General features: G+C 43.4%; 1 protein-coding gene across 2 annotated transcripts; it reads right to left on the minus strand.

Moving 5' to 3' along the window:
- Positions 1-24: 24 nt before the first annotated feature.
- On the minus strand, positions 25-9,421 carry LOC105910739 (ATP-binding cassette sub-family D member 3-like). 2 transcript variants are annotated; one of them, XM_031575266.2, is made up of 23 exons: positions 9,207-9,421; positions 8,957-8,984; positions 8,606-8,704; positions 8,322-8,410; positions 8,005-8,074; positions 7,592-7,689; positions 7,352-7,475; positions 6,525-6,581; positions 6,200-6,342; positions 5,950-6,019; positions 5,392-5,461; positions 4,829-4,926; positions 4,552-4,643; positions 4,189-4,280; positions 3,924-3,996; positions 3,765-3,828; positions 3,474-3,551; positions 2,296-2,361; positions 1,995-2,084; positions 1,473-1,592; positions 1,000-1,104; positions 755-811; positions 25-498 (listed from the first exon to the last, which is right to left on the minus strand). In XM_031575266.2, exons 1-23 carry the CDS (start codon positions 9,320-9,322, stop codon positions 421-423), a joined length of 1,977 nt encoding a protein of 658 aa, XP_031431126.1. In that variant the 5' UTR covers positions 9,323-9,421; the 3' UTR covers positions 25-420. The 2 variants fall into 2 exon arrangements, with proteins under 2 accessions (XP_031431126.1, XP_012694920.1); XM_012839466.3 differs by having other exon boundaries at positions 8,957-8,987.
- Positions 9,422-19,653: the final 10,232 nt, after the last annotated feature.

Consider the following 19,653-nt stretch of genomic DNA (forward strand, 5'->3'; position numbering starts at 1 on the left):
AAGAAAAGGAAGAACCAGACAACATTATAAAATGTAACATTATATACATATATTGACATAAATTAAATTCATAGATCATCTTTACAGCAAATATACTGCCCATTACTAGGTGCACTGATCCTTGTATAAAAACATAACTTATAAAAGATCATAATACTAACAAGTTCATCATTTGGTGAGGTGCTAGTCACCACTCTGCCCAAAATGACCAGTAATCACATTGTCATTGTGTACCTAATCATCCGTAAAGGCATTTTCTAAGCATACCAACATGTTACAGCAGGCACACACAATCACTTCATAAATAGTAATAAAATACTTCAGGACAGGTAATTTAAAACTGATCCACTAGGCACAAATGAACTGCGCTCCGGCAGTCCCCTAGTTGTGCGTCATCGCTAGCGTCATCACCAGATGATGTCAAGAGCCAAACTGCGCCGTGTCTTGTGTGATTGGCTTGAACTCGTAGCCCCCTCTCCCGTCAATGTGCAGGTAGTACTGCAGAATATAAAGAAAACAGCACTCACTGCATTCACTCGATGTGCAGGTAGTACTGCAGAATATAAACAAAACAGCACTCACTGCATTCACTCAGTGTGTGTAGTGCAAATTACATGAAATATGCACCATCACAACACATCATACACCAAGTGCAAACCTGACATTTCACATACAGTAAAACAAGATGTTTTGCGTGCCAATGAGAAGACAAAACAGAGAGAGTAAACGAAGAGAAAGGTCCGCTATGACTCACCTCATGGTGTTTCCACAGGGATTTCCTATGAGAGACTGTGAAGAGAGTGATGCTCTCCTGAGGAAGTAAAATAATACACACGCTCAGATCCTTATTTCACTTCCTTACTTATTATTATTATTATCAAGCCCCCTAGTTTTGTTCTGGTAGATGTCTGCCGATTTCCTTGAACCTTTAAGTAAGAGTTGTTGGAGGGCACCATCCTGAATTTGCTGTTTTCATGTTTATTACCAAATTGAATGTACCTTTCTGCAGTGGGTGTAGATGTAGTCCTCCACGTCCACGCTCACTGCGCTGGTGCACTCGTCCAGGATGGCAAACTGGGGTTTGTGGTAAAAGAGCCGGGCCATCTATGAGGACAACTCCCATGAGTAACACACAGCCCAAGACACAGATGACCTCAAATTAACTACAACTCCTATGAGAGTAACACACAGCCCAGGACACAGATGACCTCAAATTAATTGCATACCCCCTGGCCCGTGAACATCCCACTCAGCACCCTACAATGAACACCTCAAACTTACAGTGACTACCACACACAAAACACATTTAGAACATGTTCAAAGATAGTCGCTGAGAATAAAGGAACTTGTCTTTGGTTTACAAGTTGTTTGTGTGGCTTTGGGACACTTTTACTGATGTGAACAGATGTGCACAATGGCTGAATTGACTATTTCTGCGTTGTGTAAGTCATCGCAACAATATAAACATTCACCGCCATCCTCTGTTTCTCTCCTCCACTCAGGATGTCCATCCAGTCCTGCTGTGCGTCCCAGCTGCCTTCTCTCTGCAGAATGTGCTCCAGCTGCACTGCAGCCAGATACTCATTCAGTACCTGCATACACACACACACACACACACACACACACACACACACACACACACACACACACACACACACACACACACACACACACACACACACACACACACACACACACACACACACACACACACTTTTAATACCTGCTGATTATCACAAACACACCCACACTACACATGCTTATGAACACACATAAACAGTGTATGATACAGTACATCTGTCAACTCTGGTGCTCCTCTACCACACACATTCAACCACTCATGAACACAGACCTATAATCAAAAACGTAATCCTGCATACTTTCAAAGACCCTCACAAAAGCGTGGGGGAACGTACACAACACGTCACATAGACCCAGAAGAACACAGACAGACAAGACGAGCCATTCAGAGGTGAAGCACACAGCCTGGGTACCTGATCAGAGATGCCCTTCTGTCTCTGGTTCTCCACTGTGTCAGGGTAGATCACTTGGTCTCGCAAAGTGCCCAGCGTCATGTAAGGCCTCTGAAGACCACAGCACAGAACAACACACATCGCTACAGCTAAGCATGGCTAATAGTTGTGTGGAGATTGTGGCTCAAGAAATTGGTGTTGGGGAAGGTGCCATTTGAGATGTATGAGACGGAGAGGGTCTAAGAGTGTGTAGAGAGGATTACGGGTAGTTCTGGGGTCTGACTAATTGTTTCTCAGTCTGCTGTGTGTCAAGATACATTACCTGAGGGACATAGAACAGCTTCCCTCTCTGCGGCTTGGTGAGGCACCCCCCGAAGAGAGGCCAAAGCTGAGCAGAGGAAATGCATAAAGTTCAGCAGAAGAAACAAAACGTACCTAACCACAGGATGTTACCCAAACAGGAATTCATGCAATCAACGGACATGATGCTGCAAAGATGTATAACGTCACAAAAAAAACAACTGTTATTTAGGTATATGTATGCAATGAACTCTGAGCTACAACCGAACTGGTTCTTCAGTGCACAACGAATACTGGATTTGCATAAAAGTCTTGGTCATAGGGGAAATCAGCAAACCCAGAACAAGAGGCCAAAAAGTCTGTGTAAGAGGGTGTTGCTAATGTCCTTAAATGGTGTCCAAGAGTAACTTTCCTCTCCTGCTGTTTCCATGCATTACACAACTGTACTCAACTAATCACCATTCTTCTCATTCTTGGACATGACTCTGAAAGGACTTCTTGTGTTTGCATCTTCCAGAAGTCTGGCAATAGGTAAAAGGGAGTGACGCATGTGGCAAGGGTATGATCTGATAGTCTAGTTCCAAATTGCTAACATCTGGTGGAAACTGGTGTTCCTGGATGCTACAGTGTGTCGGTTAGCCCAACCATCTGAGAATAGTGAAACAGGCCTAATAATAGGCTCACTAGTAACCTAGTTGTGTGATAATTTGTGTGCTCTGGTTCCCCTTAGGTCTCTTAAATAATGTTGCTCATCCATTTTGGTGTTGAAACTGAAAACTGTGAGAATGCCTTGTTTAAACAGTGCACTATCAAGGTATCCAGCAAACTAGTACATAACACAACATAACTTAAAATAAACTCGTAAAAATCTAGAAAACAATGCTGTTGTTTTTTTTATATGGGACTGGGACATATACAATATACATGGGACCAAAGGTCAAAGTAGGTCAAAGTACTAAATACAAAATACTGAGTGATATCCTGAGCTGTACGATTAGCTTCCTTTCAATGTAATGACTAACTCATTTCTTTAACTAATTTCTTTAGAAAAGGTGTTGCGTCAGTGAACAGCTGTTTTCTTAAAAAAAATAAAGACTGAATGAAGAAACGAAAATGAAAATGAAGAAATACAAAGGCCCGTCATAACTCCTGCCTTACAGCACAGCGGAATTAAAGACAGCGGTTCTCCTGTGCACTGACCTCTCCCAGAACTCGAAACAGAGAGCTCTTCCCACTGCCGTTAGGTCCACACACTAGCACATTAGTACCTGAGGTCACCTGGGGAAAGGCATAGAGGTCAACATTCTGGTCAGAACCATAGGTACCATAGAGCTCGTATAACATGGCAGGAGACAAAAGTGGTGACTGCACTTACACGCCTCTATGGATTTGACTGCCCTTGGAACTAATGTAACATGTCACCGAGGGCACTTTAGTTCATGAAATAGTTGTTTTTTGGATAGGTTGTATGAGAGGAAAAAAAAAAGCTACCTCAAAGGATAGATCTCTGATGAGAATGTCTCCATTAGGGGTCGCTAAAGGAATGTGTTCGAACCTGAAAGACAAATACAACTGGGTAATCACCATGCCTGCATATAGTAAGCACAATAGATCCTCCCATGTGCAGAATTCAGCCCGCATCTGACCCACCTGATTATGTGATCTAAGTAGACTATGGTCCCACTTCCAGGAACCAGTGAGATTCTGTCAGCCTCTCCAGTCTCTATAAACATAAAATTACAGATGTTTACATTTAAAAATGACATTTTTAGTTTTCATGGTCTCATAGAATAACATGGTAATATCATTGGTACAGCAATAGTCGAGCTAGAGCAGTTAGACATGGGATGAGAAGGACAACTGATTGCCAGGTAGGAGTCGGGCATTACTAGTTGTGAAGTAGGGGAGGACTGACCTTTGGCTTGCTGAGAGACCATGGTGCGCTCATATCTGCCCTGGTTCAGGTCTTTCAGAACCTTCTGGATCTCTGTGATGCGTGCTGTGAAGCTGCAGAGAGGGGAAGGAGCTGGGCTATCAACAACCTCTGAAACTACGACCATAGAGACCACAGCATACTAAGCAAACTAGATCAGAAACCCTAGAAAATGGTTTTGGCTCATGAAAAAACGACCCCATGCTTTCAGAAAGTAGTATAAAGCTATCTATAGAGGGAGTTGAAATGGAAGCAATGGAGTAGAAAATGAAGGTGTTCTAGTTAAAGTATTAATGGACATGGTTGGGGTTAGATGTCAGAGGTTGTGTGTAGATGAGCCCTTACCCAGAAAGCCTGGTCATCTCCCTGCCTGCGAGCACCATCCTGCCCAGGGCCTGAGCTAGACTAATCAACATCCGCCCACTCTGGTAGTATTCCTGCGGAGACAAACACCAGGCTTTCATGTTTGTCTGTGTGTGTGTGTGGTATGTAATAGGGGTGAGATGTGTGTGTCTGTGGTTTTAATGAGAGGTGTGTGGAGAATGTTTAAAGTGTTCAATGTTTGTCAGGTGTTTGTGTGTGTGTGTGTGTGTGTGTGTGAGTGGTGAGTGTGTCCCCTCACCTCCAGCAGTTGAGAGTGTGTGCTGTGATTATGGCGAGGGTTGGAGAGATCCAGGAATGGTCTGCTGACCACCAGGTAGCCCACCACCATGGCGATATCTGCAGGGGGGAGGGAAACAGGAAGCCCGCCAGTGGACAGCCATTAGATGTGAGCCTCCTCCATATCATCAACTGCATCCACCATTTTAAAGCAGCATCATTCAACCCAAATGAATATTCAACCAAATCTCTACAGCCTTGTAGTTGAAGACTCCTTACTGTCTGTCTATCCCTATCTTTTAGGTGTGCATTCTGTCGATATGCTCTCAAACATACAGGTCATATGTCAAATGTAATGGCGTAGATAGTCTCCCCGTTGTGATCTTTAGTTGACCTAAAATACGCATATTTATCATGTGAGCCATTTCAAACGTAGATTATTTTGGTGGATGAAATTTCTGCATTGCTTCAGAGCTGGAGCAGGTGTAAAACATTTCTATAATATCAAGTTCTATACTACAGTTTAAGAAGATGGTACCACAGCAGCATGTTGCTGTAATGTGTTTGGGTGTTACATATCCTCACACTTGGCAATTATGCTGTCCACAAATCCCATTGAAAAGCGGAAATAAATGAAGTTGCGCAAATGGCTGACCTATAGAAAAATGACAGAGAGAAAGTTCTGTTACATCCATTAGTGCTATCCCAATACACACAGCATTTACCTAAACTCAGAGAGAATTAACAATAACTGTTTTTAATAAGCATATGTTTGCCCACATAATGTACCTCCACAACAGAAATGTCAATGTTTATTACAATTTAACTAAATCTGGATGAACACAACCATCCACAAACATAAAACTATAAATGATTCTGCCCCATTTCCCTTTTATTAAGAAAACAATGTTTTGACCTTCTAAATCTAGTTTTTGGAGGTGAAAGTGCTTACGTACTGGTTAACATGCTGGATGATAAAACTAACACTAGATTTAGCACTAGATAACTAACCAAACACACCAGTAATAAAAGCGTACTCTTGCTGGTACATTTTGGTCTACAGTGGATGTGCATTTCAGTGAAGACTCTAATATTTGTATTTTCCATAAATATGTTGTAAACCGTATATAACCATTTTCTTACCAACTTCTGGAAAGTGGAATGGATGATCGCCCTCTCTCTTACATTGCCATTGTAGAAAGCAATCTCCTCACTGGAAATACATAGGTGAGTTTTGATTATTAGAGATACAGAAAGTACCGAAGTCAAGGAGCAAGAAACTGGAGAGTCAAGAGACTGCGGTAGATAGAGAGCAACACAGGAAGAGGGGACTGATTAAAAAAAGAAGGGTAGAAAGAGGGGACTGCTTAAAAAAGATGGGTAGATGAGAGACCTGTTAGTGATGAGGCGAGAGTTGACGTAGCGGTACTCTCCCTCGTAGGTCTGCTCTGTGACGGTCATGTGACTGGCAGGCCGACGCAGGCGGGTGAGTAGCAGGCCAGAGAGAACGAGGTAGCTGACCATGCAGACCGGACCCTGTGACACACAAACGGGCATAAACATAAACATCAACAACACACAAACAAACAAACAAACAAACACACAATAACACAGTATGAATTGTCAATATTCTCAACAGTAAGCCTGTTGACATGACAAAGACTACCAAATCTTCAGACATACAAATAAAAAACACAAATGCACAGCAACTACCTTACCTGAAAGCCAATGGCGGAGGCCAGCTTGATGACATATATGCAAATATCTAGGAGAGGCTGAAATGATGAGAAGAAACATGAGAGTTATACCACTGGGAGTGATACAAGCACATGATTCACACATGAACACAAACATTTGAACACGTGATTTAATCTTGATTTACCAATCTTTTCTAGCCTGGATACCAGACCGAACTTAGCCCCGCCCACAATTTTTTTGGTTGGGAAGTTCGGTCTGGCATTACTCCATTGAGGAGAAATTATCTGCGGTACAGACATTGCCGTACCAATCAAATTGTCAAGGCGGGCTTTATACGATGATGGACAGATGATCAACCGTAACGTAATCAACCACGTCACCAAAGAGCTTTTGGGGTGAATTCGTTTTCAACAAACATGGCTGCCGTTGGAGAGCTGAAATGTAGTGATTCGAGTCTGTTTTAGAAGACATTGACAGCACATTCATTTTGAAAGAGGAACAGAGAAACGCGATCAAGGCATTTGTCGATCGAAAAGATGTTTTTGCCGTCCTTCCTACGGGATCCGGTATAAGTTTAATGTATCAGCTGGCCCCATGGTCTACGTTATGGTCATACTACGTTGCTCTGATTGGTTCTGGATGTATCCAATTCAGCGAAGAGGCATTTTTTTTCCTGGTTCGGTTGAAACACGCCCCATAATCACAGCCCATTGGAGCGGTATCAGACTCATATTCTGACTAGAATTATGAGTATGACATCGTCAGGCTAAATCTTTTCCTCCCCTTTTCTTTTTCTTCTCACCACTTCCTAAATCCTTCAACTGCCAACCAGTAAACCATACCCTACCTTGCTGATGTTGGAGTACAGGTCCACCACACTATTGCTGAACTTCTCTACATCTTGTGTCAGAAGCTGATCAGGGTTGGCAATGCGGTTGTCTAGGTTACCAATTTTATAGTATGTGTAGCCCCTGGGGACGCACAGGGAAAGCACATATGATGAGAAAAAAAATATGAGAGATACGGGTCCAACAAGAAGAAAGTCCATATTCATACTTTAAAAAAATCATTTGAATCCAGTGCTTACTTCAGATACTCATCATACAGGTGTCTGGTGAGCCTCACACGGAAGCAGAGCTTTAACTGGTTCAATCCCAGCTTAAGGAAGTTATTCACCAATGACACCTACGAAACAAAGCAAATACAAGATATTTAGTGTAAACAGGTGAATGTGATACAGAGTACGCATACCACTAGATGGTGCTAAAGGACCATCTGTATAAGCAATGATGAGGACTCAAGATAGATGAACAGTTCTGAGAGTAGATGATGAACTGTTCTGACAGTAGGTGACTGATGATAATGAATAAACAGTTAGTGGTAATTATGGGCGCCAATACAACAATTTTGACAGATCATCCATACATCACAGATGTGCTTATAACACAGTACATCGTTAATATGCTTTGAGGGAGACAATAAGATGAGCAATGCACTTACAGCAGGCATAGCAGTGGCAAAGTTAAACAAATATCTCTTGAAAGCTTCAGTTGAGCGTCCAATAATTGAACTGCAATTCAAAGACAGAAAAAAAGACAATACAAATATATAGACATAGCACGAAGAGAAATGAATACGAAACTTTCACATATAGCCTTGAACACGGCACTGGAAAAACCAGACTAGGACAAGACTATAATTGTATAATTGTATAATTTGTATCATTGACTAGGGCAAGACTGGTCAGGCAAGTCAGACTACAAAGATGATATTTTCCCAGAGAGCCCCATGTGAGACAGGTTGTGCAGTAGGCTTACCTCTCAATCATGGTTCCATTATGGATCATCCATACATCACAGTAGGTCCTTGCTACAAGCATTGTAGCTATGAACAGGAGGTATCCCACCTAGGGATGTGAACACACACAAACAAACACACACACACACACACACACACACACACACACACACACACACACACACACGTAAGAACTATGAACTCTAACATTTGTCCTATCAAGGCAGCACCATGTGTCATGTAGCAAGACAACCAAAAAATGAATACCACTGAATGAATGGGTGAATAAATTAATGTAACTCACCTCTTTGCAAAATGGCTGAGGCACAAGTATTTTGAAAAGGTCTAACATACGAGCAAAGAACACTTTGTCTACAGCTGCTCTGTCTGTGGGCACAACTTTCTGCAAGCACAGTGCATAATGTGGGGATTAACACAGCTAGACAAACACATTACATATTAGTGACCATATGACAAGAGAAATTACTTTTTGTGGTTCCCCCCGCCCCCCGTTTTTATGGGATCACAAAATACATGAAATTACACTCACTCAAACTGCCATAGCCCAAGTAAGCCTAATCCATTTAACACTGAGTGTAAGAATCCTTAGAATGTGCTAATTCCCTCTAATTCAACCGGACCATAACAGACTCACCTCAGTTTTTACGACTGGGCTCCCTTTTCTGCTGAATTAAAGACACACACACACACTGAATCAAATGAACATACACAACTCTCGAAAGAAGACAAATTAGTTCTGTTAGCTGATGCGTTTGGGGTAATTATTTTAGCTGATGCGAATTACTAGATATGCTGCGACTACCAGTGCGACTACGGATTCATGATGCCCCACCATATCTCATGTCGCATGTTTCACAGTTCGCAAAGACTACAAGATGTATCACCTGTAAAGCTTTGGAGAATGTCCTTGTAGTCGTCGCTTTAACAGATACAAAGCAACAACTGCTGCACCTGCCAAGGAACAGTGCTTGGCTGTCAGATACTTACTGACCGCCGCCATAACTGCAGCGGAGTGATACAGGAAACAAGTGCGAATTGCACGCCAACTGATGTTGATGTACGGCGGCCGTGAAGCCCAGAATCAAGCGAGCAAGCACCGTTCCATCTCGACACACCCATGAGCAGCTATATGGCCAATACGAATAGCCCACGAAATAGCCTACTTAACCAAAATAGGCCAGCCTTTTGTCGTCAAAAATACAAATGCTTGAAGATGAACACACGATGAAAGTAGTTGCGCAAAGCAGTGGCGATTTTAGCCTGAAATTTCTGGTGGGGCAATTTTGTATGACTTCATGTCACCGTCAAAAAAGTAGAGTTAGCTGATTATAAGCAGACCAGTAAGATATGTTATGGGCTGCATTTTGAGTGCCAGCAGGGAGCAGAAATCCTATTTCAAATACATTCCACATGCTTCAGCGCTCAGCGCAACACAAAGGTGTTGCCTATAATACAACATTAATATAAAATGATTGCAACAAAGTAAAACGATTAGACAGACACATAGCTCAAATAACTCGACTAATTTATTAAGCTTGTGGCACAAGTGTGGCATACAATATGAAGCGAAAGGCACAACTTAAACAAATAACAGCAACAAAACATGCTGCTAAATGAACAAAACGTTGTTTGATTGCATTGATACATCCATCAGCTCCAAAAAAATACAGGTTTGACTCACCTCACAACTTAAATTGTATGGTTTTGATTAACTGCTACTGGTAAGAGTAGATGTTACATTTAGGCTATACATTTTTTTTAATAATGGGGAAGCTGATGGGAAAAGCAAGAGATGTTGTGAAGGTTGCCCTACGTAGCGACAAAACTCTTGATGTGACTCTGAACCCCACCCGTATTTTTGATATTCTCCTTCAGTATTTTAGTGATGCGTCGTCATGTCTTCCATTAGCAGATTTTTACTCCACCCTGCCTCGACCTAGCGAGAGCCCAGTTGACTACTGGTTGAGGGAAAACAGAGCAGCTGATCTTGCTGACGAAGGCCTCCGTAGACAAGGTAGGCAGATGGATAGCTCAGATGAGGAGATAGCTCGCATGGTTGTCAAGCATTGCCCCGACCCTGAGCTTTCCTCTATCTTCAAGAGTGGGTATTCATGAGTGGAGTGCACGCGACATACAGTTGAGAATTGATGATTATCAAAGGGAGTTGAGAGCCTCCTGCAGAGCCCGTGGAGAGTGAAAGAGCCATACTGCCACCATGGCCAGCCAGTGTAGCCCGGCAGCATACAGTCAAACTTTGCCTGAGCAGTGTCACACTCAGTGCCCCTCCCTTACCTCTGCCACAGCTGCTAGCCCAGTGAGCCACGCACAGTGTTCCCCCTCCATCACCGCCCTGAGTCAGAGCCATGCCTCACCTCAGACACCATGCCCAGTCTAACTCCTCTATGCAAGCAATCTTACAGAACACTCAAGAGGCTGAGGAAAGGATTGTCTCTTGCATGATGTCGATGTTAGAGCAGATGATGGGCAGAGTGGAGCAGCGTGGTATCGCTTCCCGTGGAGGAAGATTCCAGAGTGGTAATCGCGAGAAGGCAAGGCCTGTTGTGTCTGTAATGACAGTAAGCACTCCACCGTCACCCACTGCATGTCAGAGAAGCTGTGTTTTGCCTGTCTAGCCCCGGGTCACACAAAGACAGTATGCCCCACCAAGTCTTCCTCTCAGTTTAAGGGAAACTAGTTGACTCATACTCAAGGGGTGAAAGTATGGGTCTTAATTCGTCCTCCAACTGTGAAGATATTTCAGATGCAGAGATCATCTATGCAACAAACAAGATTTCATGTAATAACACTCAAGTTGTATTTCAGAACATACACAAAGTTGGTGGCAGTGACAGTCTTTTCTACACACCTGTGTCAATTGGTGATACAGTGACCTTGAATGCAATGCTAGACAGTGGCTCTATGGCTTGCACTATCAGTGAGACTGCCGAAATTAAGCTTAGAGAAGCTGGTGTAATTAAATGTCGTCCTCATTGGCTGTGGTGGTCGCCGTGTCATGCCTAAGTCAGCTGTCTATTTGCAGATGGAGGTGTATGGCTGCAAGCTCACGGCTCAAGGCCAGCATGATGAGATGATATTGGGCACCAACGTCATCAAGCATATTCTTCGCCAGTATAAGCAATGTGACGCCTACTGGAAAGCTGTATCTGCCCCTTGTCCTGCTGGCGATCCAGAGTCTGAGCGGTTCCTCTCTATGCTTGCTGGTATGGACCGCTGGAGAGGTGAGGAGGTTCCATACAAGATAGGCACTGTCAGAAGCAACTCAGCTGTGTGCCTTGAACCTGGTCGTGAGTACCTGTTGTGGGGGAAGCTGCCCAAGTCTACTCCTGTGTCCCCTGGTAGTACTTTGATGACGGAGCTCACTTCTTGCCGCTCAGCTCCGAGAGGGATTCTGGTGGCAAGAATGGTGACGTCGTTGTGGGGCGACAGATGGATTCCATTAAAGCTCATTAACACCTCAGACAAGCCGGTCTTGGTGAGACGCAACGCTAAGTTAGTTGACGTTTTCCCCTGCATTGCTCTCGAAGACATGGACGACGCACACACAGTAGAGCTCCCATTAAACAGCTGTTCACTAGTGGACAGTCCCTCTGAGAACCAATCATATTCTGCTGAAGAAAGGCTCAAGTCAGTTGGACTGAGTGAGGTTGACATAAGCTTCGGTGATGTGTTTGGACAGTGTAAAGACAAGCTGACTGAACTGGTTGTGCGCTATAGTGACATCTTCTCACGTCATCATCTGGATTGCGGAGAGGCAAAGGGGTTCGTCCACCGTATACACCTCTCAGAAAACAGGCCGTTCAGGCTACCGTTCAGACGTGTGCCTCCCAGTCAATATCAGAAGCTGCGCCAAGTACTGAGTGAGATGGAGGAGAAAGAGATTATCAGGAAGTCCACCAGTGAGTATGCGACTCCATTAGTTCTAGTATGGAAAAAGAATGGGGATCTTCGTGTCTGTACAGATTTCCGCTGGTTGAACAAGCGTACTCTTAAAGACGCTCACCCTCTCCCTCACCAGGCAGACTGCTTAGCGGCGCTTGGAGGAAACTCACTTTTCAGTACAATGGACTTGACCTCTGGGTTCTACAACATGCCGTTGCACGAAGATGACAAAAAGTACTCTGCCTTCACCACTCCAACAGGCTTGTACGAGTACAATCGTTTGCCCCAAGGCCTCTGCAACAGCCCTGTTGTCAGGACAGAAACGTAAAAGTAAAGATAAACAGAAGCATAAACAAAGATCGCAAAGCAGGAAGTTAAGTGCGTCTGACTGGACCCCTGACATGGAACAGGCCAGTGGCGTTTCTACATTAGGGGCAGGTGGGGCACTGCCCCACCAGATCCAGATGACGCTGTTGTGCAGAAAGCTCAATACATTCGTACTTCGCGGCTAAAATATATATATATTTTTTTTATGCAAAGTAGCGTGAATATGTGTGTGAATAAACTTGACTCACAAGCATTATAGTCTTGTTTTGGAGTAATTTGATTCGTGTGTTTTTCTGTCTGTGTGCTTGCTCTGTGAAATGCTGCTCTCCGCTGTCCCTCCCTTTCCGGTGGGGCAACGGCCCAGGCTGCCCCACCGTTACCATGGAAACACCAATGAGCGTGAACCACACAGGCCAAAGTTAACATTGAGCGGTGGGGCACTTTCAGATGTGCCCCACGAAATCTGCCTGGCAACTAGACTGGAATAATGCTAAAAATCGCGAGACCTGTACCCCGTGACTAAGAAAAAAAGAAAAATACAGATCAAAATCAGACAGATCAATACCAGTAACGTTACTGCTAGTTAGCTATCGCTAGTTTTCGAGTATTTTGGAAGTGTTCTAATTCAGCCTACAATGAATAATGTATATTGAGGGAGTTAGTACATTGTCGTTGGAAGATAAATTAGAAATTAAACGTGTGGGGCCACACAAAAGGATCAAGACATTCAGAAGAAACACGATGGGACAGCAGAGACTGAACGCAATGCTTTCCATTGAAAACCCGTTCGTTCATGGACTGGTGGATTTTAACAGCAAAGTCATCGAGAGGTTTGCTCAAGCAAAGAACCACCGCGCCAACTTCCTATTTAAGTGATCTGCATTGGTGAGTCAAACCTGTATTTTTTTGGAGCTGATGGATGTATCAATGCAATCAAACAACGTTTTGTTCATTTAGCAGCATGTTTTGTTGCTGTTATTTGTTTAAGTTGTGCCTTTTGCTTCATATTGTATGCCACACTTGTGCCACAAGCTTAATAAATTAGTCAAGTTATTTGAGCTATGTGTCTGTCTAATCTTTTTACTTTGTTGCAATCATTTTACTTTAATGTTGTATTATAGGCAACACCTTTGTGTTGCGCTGAGCGCTGAAGCATGTGGAATGTATTTGAAATAGGATTTCTGCTCCCTGCTGGCACTCAAAATGCAGCCCATAACATATCTTACTGGTCTGCTTATAATAATCAGCTACCTCTCCTTTTTGACGGTGACATGAAGTCATACAAAATTGCCCCACCAGAAATCTCAGGCTAAAATCGCCACTGGAACAGGCTTTCCAGAAGCTGAGATCGTCACTGGCTGACATAGCTGTCTTGGCCCACCCTGACTTCACCCGTCTTTTCATGCTGTCTGTCGATGCATCCCTTGACGGCATTGGCGCCGTTTTGTCACAGATCAGGGAGGGAGAAACCAGGGCAAGGCCCATTGCATTTGCCAGCAAGTCACTCTCTCAGTCTCAGAGAAATTACCCAGCACACCGTTTAGAATTTTTAGCCTTAAAATGGGCCATTTGCGAAAAGTTCAGCCATTGGTTGAAAGGCCATACATTCACGATGTGGACAGACAACAATCTGTTGACTCACATCATGACAAAGCCTAAGTTGGATTGCTGTGAGCCACGCTGGGTGGCCAAGTTAGCCGGCTACAATTTCGACATCAAGTACGTTCCAGGTCCACAGAATGTAGTTGCAGATGCTCTGAGCCGTGTGCCCTTTGTGAAGCAGAGAGTCGGTCTCAGACTTGTTCAAGAGCCTTTCAGAAGTCTTCTCTCTGAGGTCCAGGTTGTGACAAGTGACTCTGTTCAGGACACCTTCCGCTGCTCTGCTGCCCGTGATGGGTACCCACAACCAGACGGGTCTGAGAGTGTGCCCGCTGCTTTACAGGTCTACACTCCTGTTCTGCTGTTCTGCAGTCACACAATGAGTGGGAGACTGGGGCAAGAACTCGCGCTGTTGCTGCTCTGCACCATGTGCCACAGCTGATCCCAGGAGGTCAAGATTCACTCCCTGCTTATACAGAGAAGGAACTACGTGATGAACAGCTCAAAGACAGAGCCCTCTCTCTCGAGTCTTGTATTATGTAGAAAGACGTCATAGACCCTCGAGGAGAGAACGAGCTAGAGAATCAGTCACAGCATTAAGATACCTGAAGCACTGGGAGAAGCTTGTTTTGAGCAATGGAATACTCCAGAGGTTCAAGAGACCTGACTAACAAGTCTAAACGTCATCAATACGTGGTGTCCACGACAGTTGCAGATCGCTGGGAATCAACTGTGTATACCGTGGTGGGCAGGAACACTGAAACACACACTTACAAGATACAGGATACGGTCACTAGACGGGAAAGAGTGGTCCACCATAACCTACATTTACATTTACATTTAGTCATTTAGCAGACGCTTTTGTCCAAAGCGACGTACAAGGGAGAGAATATTCCACCATTTATCCCGTTTGCAATATGTTAAGCATACTCCAACTGAACTCTCCCAATCTGATTACACTGCTAGCGTACTAGCTCGAACACACAGAGGCTGTTCAAAAACCAAGAACTTCATATTTACCTTGTCATAGTTGGACGACGTAGCACGGTGCTTTATCTCTTCGTCCATATCCCTCATAGGTTGGACAAGAGATGCTTGATTTAGTGGCCGTACATACCGCCTCCGTCTCCTCTTGATATTGGTGAATTTACTGCCTGTAGACGACACAAGTGTGTTCTCCGACCCAGGTTCATCCCTGCCTTCCGTTCAAGTGTCCAAGTCAAGCGACGACTCTGTCTCAGTAAATGGACAAGACTCCTTGCCGGATGGCATGGATGGAGTCCGTGATGGTCGGGTTCCTAGCTCAGGATCTGAGCGAACGCAGAGGAAGACTGGTCAAGAGCCTGTGGATGCTGAGGGAAGAACTGTCGAGTGGGTTGTTCAATCTCCATTCCCCGAACCCTCTGAAGTTGAGTCAGTTGGAAATGGAGGAACAGAATCAGCCCCCCTTATCCCTCAGAACAAGCCAGAGATGTCTGAAGGCCCCACAGACCATTCTGTCACCTCTGACCCGAGACTAATGACTGACACTGACGTTAGTACAGATGTTGTTAGACACACAGATGGACAGTCAGATAGTTGTGACTCAGACATGCTCACACATACACAGACTGATGGACAGACTGTTGTGACACAGACAGACAATGCTACCGACACACATAGTATTGACACTTTAGCTTCTGTCTCACAGTCTCAAAATCCCAGTTTATCCACACAGGTGAGATCTAGGTTTGGCCGCATTATCAAGCCAGTTGACAGACTGATCCAAACTATGTCAAGGCAAGACATTGTTCACACACACCCATCCATGCAGGCTGTTTGCAGGTCAGTCTTTCAGGTCTTTCATGACTAATCAGTGTCGTTTGAAGTCATGTTCACACACATTTAGTAATGTGATGTAGTCCAAGTCTGGATAGTTTTGAGGAGATTGGTTTGGCTATTGGCTTTTAGTACACTGTAAATGGGTCTTGTGGGGTGTATAAGGCACCCTGCTGCCAGTGGTTGGTTGGAGAGTTTATGCGCTCTTCCTCCACTTCATCTGTCTTGGATACCTTCGTGGTTGGCTGTCCTGTAATTGGTGACCCTTTGTCTAGTGTTGACAGGAAATGTACTGGTTTGCCTTTGGAAATGCTTTGCGGTCGCTGATTGTATTTGGCGAAATTCAGAGGGGGTGGGTGTAACGGAGTTATAAATGTAAATAGATTAAATGTAAATAGATTGTGAGTTTCGCCATAAATAAGCGTGTTTTATTAGTGTTGGTGTTTTGGAGCTACCTTTGGGGATGTGACGTACTGCAGGTCTGCAAGATATATTCATGTGCCGTTGCCATAATCAGACAGAAGAGATATGCCTGCCAGCGGTAGGTCCATAATGCAATTTGACCATCACAATTTGTACATTTTTAGATAGCTAGATGCAGTGAATGTCGAGAACTTGGACATGTAACGTGTATTTTCTATAATAAGTATGTATTGTGTTGGTTTGTAAAGAAAGTTTGTCAATGGACAGAAAGTTTGATTGTATTATTTTACTTGAACACGAGGTTCATTGTACACACTGTGTACAAAATGTGTGTGTTATGTGTGCATTGTTGTTTTAATTGTTCGTGCACTGGTTTGCTTTTGTGTGATTAATGTGTTGTTGTATATAGCCAGACAGAAGAGATATGCCTGTCAGCGATGCTGCGTATGTCAGCCGTTGTTTGTTTATATAACAGAATAAAGTTGGAAAGCTGCAAATCCGTCTCCGTCCCTGACTGCAATAGAACCGTTACATACACAAATAGATATATTTCATAAAGTGCCACACTGACAACGAATTATAAATCACAGCCACATCAATTATGTCAATTTGGTACAAGTTCTGTTGCTCTACAATGATTCTGTAAAGTTAGGATGGTCAAGTATCACTCGCTGTTACAGCTGCGTCCATGAGACTAAGATATAAAAAGACAATGCTAGCTACGCACGTTTAGTTTAAGCATTAGCTTTAATGAGCGTTACCACCCTCGTGTCTACATTTCGGTATGCCATTCTGTAGCCTATGTAATTTATGAACGGGTATTTTACTCATCATCATGGCCCGTCATGTCACTCCTCATACAGACAAATTACCACACTAACGAAGAGATCACCATTCTTCTGAAGTTCATCTGAAACTATCCCATGAGATGACGATGCTGAGATCAGGGATTGATTCTCACACCAAAAACAGGTGACCTTTCATTTTTGGACTGTGAACAGGACAGCACAGATGAAGGTTATACAAAAACAGGTTAATGCTGCAACATTTTCGGACTTATCACTTCAAGATTTTCAGCTTTGAGGAGGAATCTTGTTCAAAAGTATCTGAACACATTTATTTTCCATTGTTTTCTGTTGTCAAAACTGAAATGCCTTCAGGGAAGCACAGGAGTCGCACAAACACGTTTCTATCGAGCAGAGATAAGACACGTTCTGTTTTCTTTCAATCAAACTTCTCTGAGCGTTGGGACAGTGACACTTCGGATTTGTGCACATAATTCATTTCGTGGGCTTGGATGAATAATATGGCCTATAATTTTCAGTTCATGAAACATGGGACCAACACTTGATATAAAATAGGGGGATATTTGACTGAATCCCAAAAGGATCTGTATGATGTTTGAGTTAATAGGTGCTAATCGCCACAGGTTTGTCGGGTTAGGACAATGATGTCAAAGTCCAGATGACAATGTAAAAACTGTATTTATTTACACACACACTCTCAAGCCATGAATGGCTGGATGATCATGAAGAAACCGTGTTTTTTTCTAAACGACGCACAGCAAGAATGGTCGTGAATGTCTTTCTCTAATCTTGAATCGTCCAACGCAAATCCCGATGCTCTCCTCCAACTTCTATTGACCAACAAACTGGACATAAGTGGGTTGGATTTATATACTAGTGATGAGGGGAGCCTTGAAACTAGCTTGGGGGGCTAGAAACTGTCAGTAGTTTTCCCTTGTGCATGCGCCCCCACGGAACTCTGGGAATACCCGATTGGGTGACCTCTCTGTGGTCCCCAAGTCTCGTGAGTGGCCTGCACAACAGGGTGCACAGATAGATGCTGCTGATAGCAGCAGCCTTCTGAACACTTGACGTGTTGCGTTGATACTAATTAAAGTACTTCACTTTTCTAATCTGATTATGTAATCTAGATTGCATGTTAGGTTACTTTCCTGCACTGTTAATAGACAGACTATTTGATTTGGATGCTCCTTTTCTGCAGATATACTAATAATCGAGGGCTAGTCATCTGAACTTGGACCATGTCACAGTAAAGTATTACTGCATTTTGGCATAATAAGTTTTGCTACAGTGATGTCTGCTGTATCTTTGTATTTTACATATCAAAGATCTGTACAGAGATAGAACACCGAAGTAACATAATTTATTTTATTTAATTTATAGTGTATTAATCCCAAGGACAGATGTGGAATTTACATTTATGTTGTTTTATGGAATATGACAGGTACAGATTAGGTCATCAGTTAGGCCTATGCATGTTTGTCCTAACCTAGAATAGTCTATCCTCTACTAGTCCCAACAGCAGGTTATTCAGCAATGTAACACAATGAGCCTCATTCTCGAACATTTTCTGAAGTTTCTTCTGAAATGTTTCTTACATGCTTCGGAAAAACAACGTAAGGAAAAGACATCCGGCAAATTCATGAACGCTTGAAAATGTATTCCTACGCAGCCGAAGTGTTTTGTCGCTACACAATGGTAGTCCTTTGGGGGATCGTAGTCCCTCACATTGCGCATGCTCAGACACAAACGATTTACGGCATAAGGCTCAACATCAACATCAACATATCTGGCTTGTCTTAACGCATAATGTAGGTTTATTTAACGTAATATTTAATAATGTTGTAAACGGTTTAAACGTCAACGTATGGGGCTTGTCTTAACGCATAATGTGGGTATATTTAATGTTATATTTAATTATGTTGTAAACGGCTAACAGCATAAGGCTCTACGTCAACATATGAAACGAAACTGGGGAGAGACTTTTTGATCCTCCACCTCATCTGTTTTATCCACTGTGACATCTTCTTTGTTTTTAAATAAATGGTCATGTTTTCAAAAAACTGGCTTTCGTCGCTTTTCTCCATGATTGAAAACGGATCTGTCGTTGTGACGCATGCGCGATGTGTCGCAAAATGACGCATGCGCAATGTGAGGGACTACGATCCCCCAAAGGACTACCATTGTGTAGCGACAGTGTTCTAAGCTGTGCTCCACCGGAAGAGTTTTCTTAAATTGAAAGCGCGTTCTCGTGCTCCTGAATTTGCATACAAACACGCCCCGCCAGCTCCTTATAAGGGCACGCACGCAACCGTAGTGACGTGTGCTGTCGGAATCTACCGAGTCCACACGAAAGCAACTCGTAAGCGAGTCATGTCAAAGCGGAAAGTGAGCGCAAGTAAACGCAGATCTAACTTACCGGTGCAGAGGTGGAGGTAGCCTACTGACTGTTGCAAGA

Source organism: Clupea harengus, chromosome 10 (assembly GCF_900700415.2).
Source record: "Clupea harengus chromosome 10, Ch_v2.0.2, whole genome shotgun sequence".
NCBI classification, from domain to species: domain Eukaryota; kingdom Metazoa; phylum Chordata; class Actinopteri; order Clupeiformes; family Clupeidae; genus Clupea; species Clupea harengus.